A 15,665-nucleotide genomic window follows, 5' to 3' on the forward strand; every position below is an offset into this window, starting at 1 on the left:
CCCCGCCCCCCCCCCCCCCCCCGCCCCCACCGCATTCCCAGTCCTCCACTTAGAATAGATGCTGTCTATTCTAAGGACTGTCTCCTGGCCAAGAAGCTCTTATGTTACCTGGCCCCTGGCAACCTTCAGATTTCATTTCCTTCCTCTCTTCCTCTTCTTTGTCCACCTTGCTCAGCCACCCTGGCCTCTTTGCTGTTTCTTTCATGCCACGCCCACTTCTGCCTCAGGACCTTTGCATTTGCTCATTTCTCTTCTAGGAAAGCCATTCCTCTAGTCTGTACCGTTTCATACAGTAGCCCTTGCTACAAGTGGCTATTTAAATTTAAACTAATTAAAATTTTAAAAATCAGTTCCTTAGTCACAGGTTTTGAGTGCTTAGTTAAGGGCCACACGTGGCTACTGGCTTCCATTCCTGATGGTAGTTACGGAACGTTTCCAACACGATGGAAAATTCCTTTGGATCAAGCTGCTGTTGGATATCTCCATGCCTGCCCCTCTCCTCTTTAAGGTTTCTCCTCGAATATTCCCTGTGTGAGATGTCTTTTAAAACAGTGCCTTCCTTTCCTTCTCCATCTCCATCACCTGCTTCTTTTTCTTTCTATCTTTATAACTATCTTTGTTTTTGCAGTTCTCATCTGTTTCCTCCCTTTGAGTGTACATTCCTTGAGAGCTGGAATTTGGTCCCCTTCCAACACCACTGCACTCCTACAACTTAGAACAATTCTTGGCTTTTGAGGAAGTCACTTGGCCTCTTTCTGCCTCAGTTTCTTCATCTGGTAAGTAGGGATAATAATAGAACCTACCGCAAAGGGTTGTTGTGAGGATTAAACAGTAAAACATACCCATCTTCCACGTAGGAGGCGCTCTATAAACATGAGCTATCAATATTAAAAAGGACTCTAAATACATGTTGGTTGAATGAACGAATGAATGAATGAATGTTGTTCAGCCACAGCTTGTGTTGATGGCCGCAGGGATGTGGATTTCACTTCTAGAGGTGAGGCTCTTTCCATGGATGGAAACTGGGATACCTCCAGGGAGGGAAAAGCATGTGAAGGCAGGCAGGTGGGAGGTGGGTGGGCGGGAGAGAGGGGAGGAGGGATCGTTCCGGATCAGGCAGGGGGTGTGGATGAGGACAGGGAGCACCCAGCTGACCAGCAGGCAGGGGGAGGGGGAGCCACATACGTACACTGACAGTCAGGCCCGAATCTCCCTGGCAGGCACAGCTCGCACGCCGTCCCGTTGAAGCCGGTTTGGCATTTACACTCTCCTGTGCCTGAGTACCGATCGAGGCAGACCCCCTGGTTATTACAAGGGGTATCCGCTCCGCCAGGGCAGGCTGGAAGAGATGAAACAGTAGTGACCCACCGGTCTCCCCAGGCCCAGAGCAGCTCAGCACCTTTGTAATCTTCATAATCGTGCTGCTGATGTGCCCTAGTGCTAGGCTGATCTCCATTGGCCCAGGGAGACCGTGGCCCCAGGACACACCCGCAGAGCATCACGGGTATTTAGCGCAAGCCAGTGGCCTCTGGGACACGAATTTAAGTGTATCTGATAGGATTCTACCGAGGCAGAGCAATATGCTGAACCAGCACTGTATTTGGGGGTTAGGAGCCCTGGATCTGAGTAGACCTGGGCTGAATTTGTCTGAGCTTCAGTTCTCTTAGCTCTAGATGATGAAGATGATTAATGACGGTGACGACACAGTGCCAACCTGGCCTATACCACACTGTGACTGAAGATCAAATAAGTTACTGCAACTGAGAGTACTTTAAAAAGATAAGGCACCAAACAAATGTAAGGGATGGTGCCGATTTTTGCGAAAAGCACACACTTAAGTGATGGAGTGTGGACGGACACTGGGTGATCAGGTGCACTCCCACCCCAGAATTTTCTCAACGGGACCACAATGAATAGAGTGTCCATGGTGGTTAAAACCATGGCTTCAGGAGACACTCTGTGGGACCCTAGGCTTGCTGCTTAGCCTCTTTCTGCCTCTATTTTCTCACCTGTAAAATAGAGGTAATGATGGAATCTACTTCTTAGAGGTCATTGCCAGGTTTAAATATATTTTTTAATGTTTATTTATTTTGAGAGAGAGAGCGTGAGCAGTGGAGGGGCACAGAGAGAAGAGAGAGAGAGAATCCTAAGCAGAATTCTGATAGCTGATAGCACAGAGCCTGATGCGGGGCTTGATCTCATGTTTCAAGAGATCCTAAGCTGAAATCAAGCACTGAATGCTGAACTGACTGAGCCACCCAGGCGCCTCTTGTTGCCAGGTGTAAGTATATTGTTAATAGATGGGAAGTAATACTCAATAAATGTGTTTAATTAAAACAACGTGTGGCAGGGGGCAGCTGGGTGGCTCAGTTGGTTGGGCATCCGACTTCGGCTCAGGTCATGATCCCACCGTTAGTGGGTTTGAGCCCCGCATTGGGCTCTGTGCTGACAGCTCTGAGCCTGGAGCCTGCTTCAGTTTCTGTGTCTCCTTCTCTCTCTGCCCCTCCTCTGTTCACGCTCTCACTCTCTCAAAAATAAACATTAAAAGAAAAAAAAACAACAACAGCGTGTGGCAGGTGGGAAGGGCCTTTTGTTATTCAGCTATTGTTGATGTATAACTGACTAGAAGTTCTGTCTATACACAGAGATTTCAGGATGGGCCAAAGTGTTCTTTGGCAAGGAGCCCTATCCTGGTGAAAGAAGAGAGGGACGTGATGTCATACGTCCCATAACAGGGGATAGTGGCCCCCGCACATCATATTAGCACAGCACTCTGCCAAGGTAGAATTCTCCTAGAAGCATTTAAACTCGTGTGCTAATCGGTATCATGGACTAGCTTCAGAAGTGAAATGTGGTGTTTCTAGCACCAGGGAAAATGTCTTCTGCAAGAATGTTGAGCAAAAAAGCGCAACACAATGACAATCTATGCACAGTAGAATCTCAACTCTGTAAGAAACAAAATAGGACAAAAGGAAAAAGGATGAGGAAAGCCACACAGCTCTTTACAATGATTGCTTTTGGATCTTTTCTTAGAAGAGTCATGAAGGGAGGAGATGCATTCGACCCCGCCCCTGCAGTGTCTGTGCGTTCCTCGATGCTGCAGTGACTGGACAATCAGAATCCCGAGGTGGTAAGAGGCGCCCTCACCCTGACAGTCTCGCCCGAAGTAGCCCTTGCAGCACTTGGGCAGCCGAATCACCATGATGCACTGCTCCTGGCAGCCTTCCAGGTACCCTCTGGAGGCCAGGTTGTAACGACACTTCTGCTTCTTGCCCTAGAGGAGGAAAAGTGGTCCAACCTTCAGCCTTCCACTGCACAGCCTTCCACTCTGGCTCTAGTCCGCCCCCACTGGAGGATCCTGGGTACTGCCCAAATTGAAAATGGGGCTCAATGGCCCTGAGCCCTTTACAAAGGAATTCTTTTCTTAGGGGTGTAGTTAGTCAGATGGGGGAGGGGACAGAGCTAGAGTCCACAGAAAGGTTTCTCCCCAGTTTTAAGAGGAAGGACTTGCTGACTCCCAGAGCTGCAAAAGTTTGAGGTTTTATGGAGAGAGGGTGGGGCAGAGGTATTTCCATCATGCGTGGGGAAAGGCAAGGCCCCCAAATCATCAGTAGGGAAGGAAGGGATAGGTTACATTTTGTTTTGCATGGGTGTTTTGTTAGAGGTTTTGCAGTAGAGGAGAGAGAAACTGGCTTTGGAATAAGTAAAAAATGTAATATTTACGGAGTGCTTACTATGTGCTGGGCTCTGTACCCACACTTAAAATTTTACTTTTCCTAATAGCCACACACAGAATTGTGATTAGCTTCATTTTATGGAGGCAAACCCACAGATTATGTAACTTGCCAAAGACTGCCCACTGGAATTGTATCCCATAGGCGTGGATTCCACATTTCATTGGCTTAACCATTGCTCTTACATTGCTTTCCGAACCCTCATCCTAGCTTCGCTCCTTACTAGCTGTGTGGCCTTGGTCTAATTGCTTACCCTCTCTGAGATTCATTTTTTTTTTCATATGTGGAGGCAGTAATAGACTCCTATGAGTGTTACAAGGAGGAACAGGGGTAATGTATAAATAAAGGGAATGGCACACAGCCAGGGACAGGAATAGCACCCAAAATGCAGTTATTAATTTTATAATTATCATTATCTTGGAAAGTCCCTTTGAAGCCTACAGTCCCATGATTTTTCTAGAAGGTGGGTACTGGGTTGAAAGTTGCCTGGGGTAAGAATGTTCATCTCAGCTAGGCTAAGAATGCCTGGTTGTGAAAAGAATGATGTAAATTACAGTTGCACAACATACCCGCAGATGCACACACATGCACACTTACAACTCCCAGAAGACTGGGGTCTGATCATGGAACAAACATACTGCTCTCCAAACGTTAATCACTGCATTCGTAGTTACCTTTGGTTTACTCCACCTTGGGCAGCTGGGGGTATTGGCACAGCTCCAACAATCTCCCTAGTATGCAAGAAAAAGAAAGGCTTAAACATCACGAATGTTGGCAAACACAAGGATATGCCCCTGGTTAACATTTCGATTCTGGCCACGGTCAAGAATGCCAAAGCAAACGCGCTGCCTGTTTGCCATGGGGAATGCCGAAGGTCTGTCTTGGCCCTCAGCTCCTTGGTTTAGTTCTTTGAGGTGAAAGGTTCTCTGCTCTACAGAGCTGGCCCAGGGCGTCTGGTGTCATACAGGCGTCTGGGACAGTGGCCCCAGGAAGTGTGCTCACAAGTATCGCTTCCACTACAAACAACGGGTGATGCTTTTGGCCAGTCACGCTCTTGGATCCTTAGCTTTTGATCTCCAAAACAGAGAATGATTCTTGCTATTTGATCTTCAGGGGATTGGGGATGGAAAATACTGACTGCAAACACGTGTGCGAGTATACTTTGGGAAGTCAGGAAGACCACAACCTCTACAGCAGAAAGGACAGCTGGGTTTTTGTCACCTACTTCGGTATTGGACTGGTGTCTGAATAATTCGGAATATTTACCGAATCCCTTTAAGTTGCCGGGGACCAAAGCCAACCGGTCACAGACTTGCCATGTAGGCTACTTCATCTCTTTGAGACTCAATTTTGAAATCTATATCATAGAGTTGCTACTAACAACTCCTATTAGTGGATTATTTTAGAGGTAACATGAGTATTGAGCCCAGTGGCCAGCTCAGACCTAGTACTCCATAAATGATACTGGATGGATGAATGAGTGTAAAATCTTGAAGTGCCTCCCACAACCAGGGCCCAGGATGGAGACTGAATCGCCACTGTTAAAAGAATGAATGAGTAAAATAAACAGAGGTGTGGATGGCGTATAATACTCGGTTAAACCATATGAAGTTGCCATTTTTGTAGTCAGACCCTACAAACAGGGCAATTTTATATAGTCTCATCTGGCAGAATTGCAGAAGAATGTTGAATGAATGTGTGAATGACTGAATAGATGGGTGAGCTTGAAAATTAACAGCCTGTTGCAGAATAACTGGCACCCAGTGGTACCCAACAACTATTTCCTTACTGGCGAGGGAATGAATGGATGGGTAGGTTGGTGGATAATGGGAGTGTGTAACGCCTGGAGAGGGCCAACTAGATGCCTGTTGATTCTGAGTCTCAAGAGCACCATCATTTGGCCCTCGGATCTCACGGGTCCTGGGCTCCCTTGAGGCCCAGCCCTCAGCAGTTTTACAGCAGGGTCCCTGATAGATCAGAAGGGCTGAACCCCGCGTGTCTCCTACTTTAGCAGTGTTTTTAGGACTGACCGAAAAATCGTAGGTGGCAAAAGTGTCACAGTGGCCCCCCAGGGTGGGATCAATCAGGAGGCAGTCAATGCCGTAGGCCACGCCCAGGTCAAACAAGAGTTCTCGCTGCACAATTCTGCATGTTTGGCCATTGAGGAAGAGCTCGCCCTGCGAGGGAGGGAGAGAGGGGAAAGAGAGAGCAGTCAACACCCCTTCTCAGACTTCTCTTCTGCCTAGGCTGTATCAAGTGGTCAGTACCTGCAAGGCTCAGAAAGAACTAAATACATATATATATGTATACACACGTGTATCATATATGTGTGTATATGATAAATACAGCAAACACTCAGCATGTATTATGTGCCAAGTAACGTTCTGTGTGCTTTCTCTGTGCAAATTCTTTTAATCCCCACAACAACCCTGGAGTAGCCCTGTTTACAGATGAGAAAAGCGAGGCAGCCAGGGGTTCAATAACTTGCCCAAGGTCAGGCGGGCGGTAAGTGGCGGTGTGGGCGTGCCTACCGGGGCAGTGGCCTCTGAGCCTACGCTCTTGGCTACTCTGTGACACTGCCTCCACCAAAGGAGAAACAGGGGCAGCCAGGGTGATGGGTTGGAGCAGGCATGACCTGCCTGTGGTTCAGGATAAACTCTGGTAATGTGGCCGCTTTATGTGTAATAGCGTAGTTTTTTGTTTATTTTTTGTTTTGTTTTTGTTTTTGTTTTTGTTTTGTTTTGTTTTTTACTTAGTGCTAGCTCCCAGCAAAGTGCAGGTACAGCCTTTCTTTTCAGGATATACAAGCAAGGGACTTTAATTCTCTAATGATGACAATAACTTCTCTTCCCATGTACTGGGCACTGTTTAGCTTTAGATATATTATTGCGCTTTGCTTGCAACAATTCTAGGGCTTTCTTCCTTAAGCTCACCCAGCTAGGAAATTGTTGAATATATCTCCCCCATCCCTCTGAGGAAGAAAAATGCTTTTAGAAAGTTCTTTGGGGAAAAAAAAGAGATAAATCTCAGCATCTACTGATGGGATGCACACAGCATGATTCAGTGGGAAGAAGAGTGGAAAACTGTGGTTAAAGCCCTCCACTTCCACATGTACTGTGTGAGTAAGTTACTGAACCACTATGAGTTCGTTTTCACCGGGTCAGTAGGATTAATGATTGCATTGCACAGGGTTGTTACAAAGATCAAACTAAATGATACCTTGCAAAATGCTCAGAAAGCTTTATTAGCACCCAGAATGAGCAGTGGAGACTGTTATTATACTTCTTTGGTAGGTGTGCAGTTTGATCTACGGAGATAGTATAGCTGATCTCCAGAGTGTAAGCACATTGGGAAAACTTTCCACAGATGGTAACATTTCTCATATTCAGTTTATAAATTCAATGCAATTCCAATGCAAACACCGAAAGGATTCTGGCTGGTCATCAGAATTTTATGGCCCTTCTAAGAAGGCTCCTTGAAGGGACTCAACTCAGCTAGGGGCTGCATCCCTTTTGTCCTTCCTCCTTTGTGCTGCCTGGGAAGCGGGTGTGATGGTTGGAGCTCCAGCAGCCATGTTGAGCCTTGAGGTAACACTGAGGGCTGGAAAAGTGCCGCAGAGCAGAAAACAGAAGGAACCTCCCCGCCCCGCCCCCGGCAATGAGCCATCATATTAGCTCTGGATTGGCTGCCTCCAGATTTCTCTTAAAAAACATACAAGCCCTTATTTGTTTAAGTCACTGTCATGTTGGGTTGCCCATTATATGCAGGATACAGGATGTAGCTGATATTATCCAATCAGATCCATTTCTAATGTGGAATTACAGGGAGGCAATATCATTCAGAAGCTAGCCAGGGAAGGTGAAAGTTGCAAACTTTCTCTCTGTTGGCTGATCTAGGCAGACAGAGCCCAGAGCTGGGCTCTCTCTGCCAACAAGGGGCTTGGGGTGAGGCCGTAGTGGGGCTGGGAAGGACCGGAAAGGAACGACAGTACATTATCCTTGTCAAAACAAAACAAAACAAAAAAACAACCCAAAGCTGCTCTCTGCAAGTGTGAGGGGACTCCGTAACATCTGCTACCAGGGCTTATGCTGGCCAGGAGTTACCAGGTTTGTCATATCTAAATACTTACTCCCAGGGTAAGACCCCCAAAGGCAGCCAGAGAAAAGGGCTTGCTGTCAACAGAGGAAAAAACCGAGTATTCCTTGTTGAAGAGGCAGCGGGTGAGGGAAGCTGTCGATACTCACAATGTTCCCACCGACGCCACACTTCACGTCCAGCTCGGAGCCTTGCAGGGTCTTCCAGGCAGCAGAGCGGGGGAGATCCACCGCTAAAATCTGTAGGAGCGATGGCACCGCATTAATACCCCACATCTGGGCAGAAGGAGCACCCAAGGGAGGTTTGCCAACCAACCAACCAAATCCAGACACAGGTTTTTCCAGCTTGCCGACAGAATCAAAAGGAAGAAGAGTCCTGGGCTGTCTGGGGAGTTGGAAGTTCTTTCTGTAGGGCAAGTGTCCCCCCCCCCCCCCCCTGGCCCAGCCNGAGTCCAGGGCAGATGCTGGGTTGGTGCATGAAGCCAGTGACAGGATGGGCTGGTCAGGGTAGGCATGGGGTGCTGTTAGCACCCTTCAGAACTGTGACCCTTCAAACATTTAGCTATGGTCCTGACCCCCATTACCTCAGAATGTGACTTTCCTTGGCAGTAAGGTCATTGCACATAAATTAGTTAAGATGAGGTCACACTGGAGTAGAGGGGGCCCTTAATCCAGTGTGACTGGTGTCCTCGTAAGAACAGAGGCGAATGACACGTGGACACAAAGCCACCGGGAGAGGACAGGCCGTGTGACGAGAAGGGCAGAGATTAGAGGGATGCATCATCCACAAGCCAAGGAATGGCCGGGATTTGCAGCAACCCCTACAAACTAGGAGAGAAACATGGAACAGATTCTCCCTAGGCAGCTCCAGAAGGAACAAGCTTGTCAGCAGCCTGGTTTCAGACGTCCAGCCTCCAGAGGGATACATTTCTGTCATTCCAAGTTTGTGCAGTTATTTGCTGCGCGGCCCTAGGACACTAATATAGGTCCCGGGAATTAACCAAAGTTAGGGCATTTGGCATTCTTGGGTTAGGCAGACTCAGTCCTGGAGAGAGAGACCTGGGTCTTGGTTGAGGACTCAGAGCGACAGGGTTTCCGCGGGAGCTGCTATGCGTTACAAGACCTTGCTTCCCTGATCGTGGTATATCTGTTCAGGAGTCACCACATCTGGGGGGATCAGCCCTTTGCCTAGACATTTTGGAACCGGGGGGAGAATGAGTCCACCCGGAGAAACTTGGGAACTCTTTCCAATAGCCATTTTGCACGTGCACTGGGGCAGAGGAAACTGATCTGCAGCACAGGAAGGATGCTCCTGGGTGTTGGTGAAGGTTGGAAAAGAAAAGAATGGTAGGTGGGAGAAACAGACCAGGCCTGGCACGCTGGGGGGTGGGGGGGCAGTGGAAGACACTGGGGGTAAGGAGGGGATGCTCAGGCGTCCTCCACACTGCCGGGCTGGAGACACACTGACCATTCCTGGCTTTGACCACACCCCCCGTGGGCACCCCTGCACTCACGTCTGCATGGAAACAAAATACCTTGGCTTCTCGGATCACATGGAACTTCAAATACTCCTTCAGCCTGTCCTTGTTGTCTTGATTGAACAGGAAATCCTGTTGTTCACGGGGGAGGGCTTGCAGGGCTTGGTCGCTGGGCCAGAAGAGAGTGACCGGAGTGTGGATGGGGTCAGTGATGGCGCCCAACAAGCCCACATCCTGAAACACAGGGAGTCGGGCGCATGCACAGCAAACCCAGCCACGAGGCCCAGGGTCCTTCTGAGGACCAAAGCCAGCCGGGGGGTGGGGGCGGGGAGCCCCCTTCTTGCCGACCCCAGGGCTTCCTGGGGCTCCGGCTGGTTTAGGGGTGACAGCCTGACACCCCAACCATTCTGACCCTCATTTTCTTAGAGAGCAAAACAGAAAGTTGATTCTGGGCTTTTGTGAATAGAAAAAGAACCTGTAACAAAAAAATTTATTTTTCTTTGCTGCTGCTGTGCAAATATTTTAATTTCTGGAAGGTCCACTTAGCATTTCCCCCATATTTCATTTTAAAAAGTGAAACTTATACAGTATTGAGATACTGCTGTATCAGATTTCTAGATCACATGGACTCAAAAGAGAAATTGCCAGACAAAGGGAGGGGAATGTTTTCAAGAACCTTCTATAACCCAGGTGCATTATATATATTGATCCTTGTAATTTTTCCAATAACCCTATGAAGTAGGTTTTATTATTCCCTCCTTCTGTGCTCCCNTGGGGTGGGGGTGGGGGGGCTGAGTTCTAAGAGTCCTCCTGGGGCTTCTCAGGGTAGGCGGAGGAGAGGGGACCTTGGAAGACCCTCTCCCTCCCTGATTCTCCTCTGAAATCTTTGAACAAGAAGTTTCTCTGCCCAATTTGTGGGAAAAGTGAAGTCAGAAAGATATATGGTAAAGCCTTGGATTGCGGATAACTTGTTCTGTGGGTGTTCTGCAGAAACACTTAAAATTTGTAATGAATTTTAACTTGATAATCAAGTGACGTCTTGCATTGTACGTGACTCCAAACATCATGGGATCACAGCTGAGTCAATGGTTCTCTCTCTCTGCAGGATTGTGGGTGATCCTCTCCCATGCTCAGATGCTCGGTCTCAGGCCATAGTGTTTGGCGGAAATCAGTGATTTTTCAGAACGATGAATGGTGCCCACAACTGGCACTAGTGCATTTTTTGTCACTTCAAAGCACCTGTGGACAGTCCTTTGCTTTTCCAAATAAGGGGAAGCTTAGGAATGCTTTGCTTCATTCTATCAGGCTGCCTGCAGATAGGGACCCTTTCCTCTGCTGCCGTATTGCCAGTTACATTAAACTCAGTGCATCACAAGAGTTTATTAACACCGTACTGTATACGTGTGAGCATATACGGTGGCCACCATGCAGAAAGAGATTCCATTGGGCCAACAGAGACCAATGATTCCATTAGTGGTAGTGAAGGTTGTCCTACACAATAACCTTCCTCTCCTACGTCTCCCTCGCACCAGCCATGAAAGTTTTCAAAGGTAAGTGCAGGTTAACGTGTTTCGTTTTCTTTATATTTTGTATTTATTACGTTGTATGATATTATAGTATTATAATCATTTCTATATGAATATTTTTGGGATGTGGAACGAATCATCTGAGCCTTCACGATTTCTTATGGGGAAATCGCTTTGACATACACGTGCTTTGGATTATAAGCGTGGTACGAACTATGCTCGCAAACCAAGGTTTCACTGTAGTTTAAAATGCAATTTCTACCTATGCCTCAGGCACAGAGTTCCCGCATCGGCATGCCATTGCCTGTCCCTATAATGGAGGTCAGATTTCCACGTGTGAAGCCCCTGGCTCAGGCACTGTGCTTCTGACCTTTCCCTTGCCCCAGCCTCACATACTTCAATTTCAAATTCAGCCGAAGTACATTATAGAGCCGAATGAACCGAAGGCTGTTTTGGCAACAGAGCGACAGAGAATGACTTTGTTCTGTTGGAACTCAGGACCTCCCTACACAGACCCCACGATGGCTGGTTCGCTCCCCAAACAAAACAAAACACCAGATGACAAAACAAAACAGAAAAAACAACAACAAAAAACCCCCAAAGAAAACAAAGAAGCAAACAAACAAACCCCTTCAAGAAAGAAGGGATTAGTAATCCCCTGGGTTACCTGTAGCAGGTTGCTAAATTTGGTGTAGCCGTGGTTTATTGCCACTGTTGTAAGATTTTGCTGCAAAAGTAATAAGAATAGGAATGATACCTTCCTTCATACAGTTCACAAAGCATGTTAATCAAAGCTCAACTGAATGAAATCAGGGTAAGATAACGGGACAGGTACTGCGGATTTGCTCACCAGGACCCACTCCAGCTCTGAGATACCTGCGCCTTTCTGCAGCACAGCGGACAGGAGGCTATGCCTGACATTTTCCCAGGCTGCCTTGCAGCCCCAGCCCAACATGTGACATAGGATCCGCCAAACAGAAGAGTCGTCACAAGGATTATTGGTGGAAGGAAATGACATGAGGTGGAAGGGACTGCTAGCAGGAGATTCTGACCAGCATGATGGTGGGGGCAACTGGTGTTCAGACTGGGTGTCACAGGGGGTGAGGCGGGGACAGGTCAGAACAGCCCCGCGGTAAAGGCAGGGGTTTGCTTTGAGTGACATATATCTATCATCCATCCATCCATCCATCCATCCATCTATCCATCCATCTATCTATCTATCTATCTATCTATCTACCTACCTACCTACCTATCTATCTACCTACCTACCTATCTACCTACCTACCTATCATCTATCATCTATCTATTTAATCTATCTATCTATCAACTATCTATCATCTATCTATCTATCTACCTACCTACCTACCTATCTACCTACCTATCTACCTACCTACCTATCATCTATCTATCTACCTACCTACCTATCTACCTACCTACCTATCATCTATCTATCTATCTATCAGCTATCTATCATCTATCTATCTATCTATCTATCTATCTATCTATCTATCTAATCTATCATCTATCTCATCCATCGATGTAATTTCTCCATCTTCCAAATCTATGCAAAACCATCTGTCCTTGTGGAAACTAAGGAAAAACTTATAAAATCCATTTATCTCTTTAAATTAGGCTTTTATCCATTTGCTTCTAACTAGAATAATATTCACTAGGCTTTTAATAGTAGCTTGAGACTGAAGCGGCACAATTAAGATGGCTCAAAATCAGAACTGTGAAAGTACATCTTGATATTATGAGCCACTCTGTGCTGAGAGCATGATAATGAGCTCACCCACCAGGATCCGTCCAGAGGCATCTTTGGGGGTGACAAGCAGGTTTTGGGGAGACAGCAATTTGTCTATGATGTGGATGATGCCATTGGTATTGATGAGATCACTGGATATGATCTTAGCCTTATTATTTATATATACTGTGTCCTGAAATTAACCAAGAAGAGAGAGGAAAAAAAAAAAGAAATGAGCACAAAGAGAAATGGCCAAAGTCACTTCTCCCAGAATGCTTTACCAACATGCTAAATCATCATGAACGTGGACATTTAAGTAGGGCTGTGGGCAAAATCTGAAGATCTAAGTTGCACAAGCACGTTTCTTTATTTTGACTATAAAAAGAAAACTGAGACAAGACTGTAATTTTCACCCGAAGGAGTTCATAGCAAAGAATGAACCACAGTGGTCATTTCACTGTGATTGTCAAATATGAAGTAACAAGCACCTCACACGTGTTCTCTGCACCACCTTCTGCCTCCACCACAGCTTCCTTCCCTTTGCAGTGGATTCTACAGCGGCCACTTGTTCCTCTATTGTAGGGGGGGAAGGACCAGCATGGCCAAGTGGCTTCGGTCAAACGTGTTCACCCCTCTCCAGCTTCTGACCAAAAGCAGCTCTGATGGCCGCTTGAGCTGTTCCAGCTGTAATATTTACTTGCTGTGTGACCTTGGACAAGTCACTTATCTCCTCTGAGCTCAGTTTCCTAATTCATAAACTGGGGAAAAGAACAGTATCTACATCATGGGATTCTTCTGAGGATTAATAAAGTTACTACACCTCAAATAACTTAGAATACTACGCGGCATATAGCAATCACTCAACATGTATCAGTTGCTATGATTACTATCATTACTGGTATTACTCTAAAGAAGAGAAGAGAGAGGGCCTAAGAAAGATGGTCATCTTCCCGAGGTGCCTCGCTCACCTGAGAGACGGAGATGATGATTGACTCCCCTTGGAGAGAGGTAGCGTTTGGGGTCAGCTTCAGGTTTTCTAGAAGCAGCTGGTGGCAGGCGATCACGTGGTAACGAAGAACTTGGGGCATGAGACCCTGTCTGTCCCAGTCTCTAACCTGCGACAGAAGATGGGAAGTTCTAGACGGGGCCAGAAGCCTTTGTGGACCTCTCCTGCATGCCCTCCCGGTGGCCTCTCACCCAACCCCGACTGGGAAGGAGGCAGTCAGGGGTGGCTTGTGGTCAGGTTTACAGGGTACAGGCTGTTCAGGCAAGAGGGAGAAAGCGGCCCTCGCTTCTTCCCTGCTTCCGACTCTCTGAGTGAGTGGAAGGGAGCCTGGGGTTCCTCTGGTCCAGCATTTCACAACACCTGTGGCAAGGAGCCGACGTCCTGTGAGATGCTACTTGAAAAATGACTTTTCTTGTGAAAAATGCTGGGAGGCACCGCATCGCACCTGTGCCTCTCGGAGGGGTACCTGGGCCAGATTTCCCGTAGTGTGGAAAGATCACAATATTTTCCCGTTGTAAATCAAAGCACAAACAATAACCATTAAGTCAGTGAAATAAAAAGCCACAAGGTTCTCATAGCTTCAATTGCTTCGTGGTACCTCTTTTGATGCTTTTAAGAGAGAAACGATCAAACGTCAAACTGTTTCAAGAAGTTTTTATGTGCCTCTGTTTTTGTGTGTAGAGAAGAATGCACGGTTTGGAGTCACGTTTCAATCCCTGCTCCAACACTTGCTAGTCATGTGGCTTTGGGAAATTTACTTCTGTCAGTGTCCTGGACCACAAAAATGGGAATAAGAGCACCCCATGACAGGGTTGTCATGAACACTAAATGAATTAATCTAGGTCACATACTAGAAACAGTGTCTGGCACACTCCATTAACGTTTGCTACAGTATTATATGTTAATGGGTAATCCTGCATGAAGAGTCCTAGTGAATGGTAGAACAGTAAAAGTTCTGATAAGGTCTGCAAGGGGAAAAAAAGGCTTATTTTAAAGCCTTTACCCAGCATTCTTTCTTTTTTTGTCTATGGAAGGTTTGGATCACTTAAGAATTGTTGATCTTCTCTAGTTTCCCAGTCTCTCAGAGGGCCTCTGGTCATTGGTTACCCCAAGTCCACTTAAATGCTTTCTTTTGACAGGGGGTCCCTAAGCTGAGAGGCAGCCTCCTCCATTGCTGATTAGCTCTAGTGGATCCTAAATCTCCTGCCCAGAAGTGTCTCCCTCACTGGTTCCAGGGTGACACCCCAAGATGGGGTTCCAGTCCCAAACCTCTCCGGCTTGCTGAGAGCTTCATGCTTACCCGAGGCTCCTCATCAAAAGCTGCTGATAAAGGAGCAAAGACCGTGAAAGGGCCCGGGCCACTCAGATCCCGCACAGAATGCTCCTGCGGGAAGGAAGGTGGGGCCACGTGTCACGTACTTAACATACAGATAGTATGAAACAAGTAGCAGAGAGTCAGTGGTGACAGAGGGGAGTGAAAACTGAGTCTGGAATCTCTGTTTTCTTTAGTCTCAGATTCAAATTCATTCCTGTTGTCATTGACATAATGTTTATTTTTATCTGGTTATAAAACAGCATATGTCAGGGCACCTGGGTGGCTCAGTTGGTTGAGTGTCCGACTCTTGATTTCGGCTCAGGTCATTATCCCAGGGTTGTGAGATTGAGCCCCTGGTTGGGCTCTGTGTCGCGTGTGGAGCCTGCTTGAGATTCTCTCTCTCTCTCTCTCTCTCTCTCCCCTGCCCCTCTCCCCACTTGTGCTCACTCTCTCTCTTGAAAAAAAATGCTTACTGTGTTAAAGATTTGAAAATAAAGCATAAAGAAGGAAATAACTACCCATAGTCCCACCGCCTAGAAGCAACCCCATTGTTCTTAGGTATTTTTTCCCCAATGTCTGTTTTACATACAAATATTTTACATAATTGGGATAATTGATTGATTAAAAGATGACTGATTTAGCTGTTCTTTTATTTATTTATTTTTTAAAGTTTCATTTTATTTTATTATTATTTTTTTAATGTTTTATTTATTTCTAGGAGAGAGAGAGTGACAGCGTGAGCAGGGGAGGGTCAGAGAGAGAGGGAGT

At 46.7% G+C, this 15,665-nt stretch overlaps 1 protein-coding gene across 1 annotated transcript in view; it reads right to left on the minus strand.

Moving 5' to 3' along the window:
- Window positions 1–15,665, minus strand: part of STAB2 (stabilin 2) — a 145,636-nt gene that overhangs the window by 23,700 nt on the left and 106,271 nt on the right. Inside the window, exons 46-55 of the mRNA XM_077778501.1 lie at window positions 14,883–14,966; window positions 13,545–13,691; window positions 12,629–12,769; window positions 11,500–11,559; window positions 9,364–9,540; window positions 7,979–8,068; window positions 5,765–5,911; window positions 4,409–4,465; window positions 3,148–3,274; window positions 1,190–1,339 (exon numbers count right to left, since the gene is read on the minus strand). Of these exons, the coding sequence (XP_077634627.1) occupies window positions 1,190–1,339; window positions 3,148–3,274; window positions 4,409–4,465; window positions 5,765–5,911; window positions 7,979–8,068; window positions 9,364–9,540; window positions 11,500–11,559; window positions 12,629–12,769; window positions 13,545–13,691; window positions 14,883–14,966 (1,180 nt within the window). The remainder of the gene's footprint in view (window positions 1–1,189; window positions 1,340–3,147; window positions 3,275–4,408; window positions 4,466–5,764; window positions 5,912–7,978; window positions 8,069–9,363; window positions 9,541–11,499; window positions 11,560–12,628; window positions 12,770–13,544; window positions 13,692–14,882; window positions 14,967–15,665) is intronic.

The sequence above is a fragment of the Crocuta crocuta genome, unplaced genomic scaffold (assembly GCF_008692635.1).
Source record: "Crocuta crocuta isolate KB4526 unplaced genomic scaffold, BGI_CrCroc_1.0 scaffold705, whole genome shotgun sequence".
In the NCBI taxonomy this organism is placed as follows: Eukaryota; Metazoa; Chordata; class Mammalia; order Carnivora; family Hyaenidae; genus Crocuta; species Crocuta crocuta.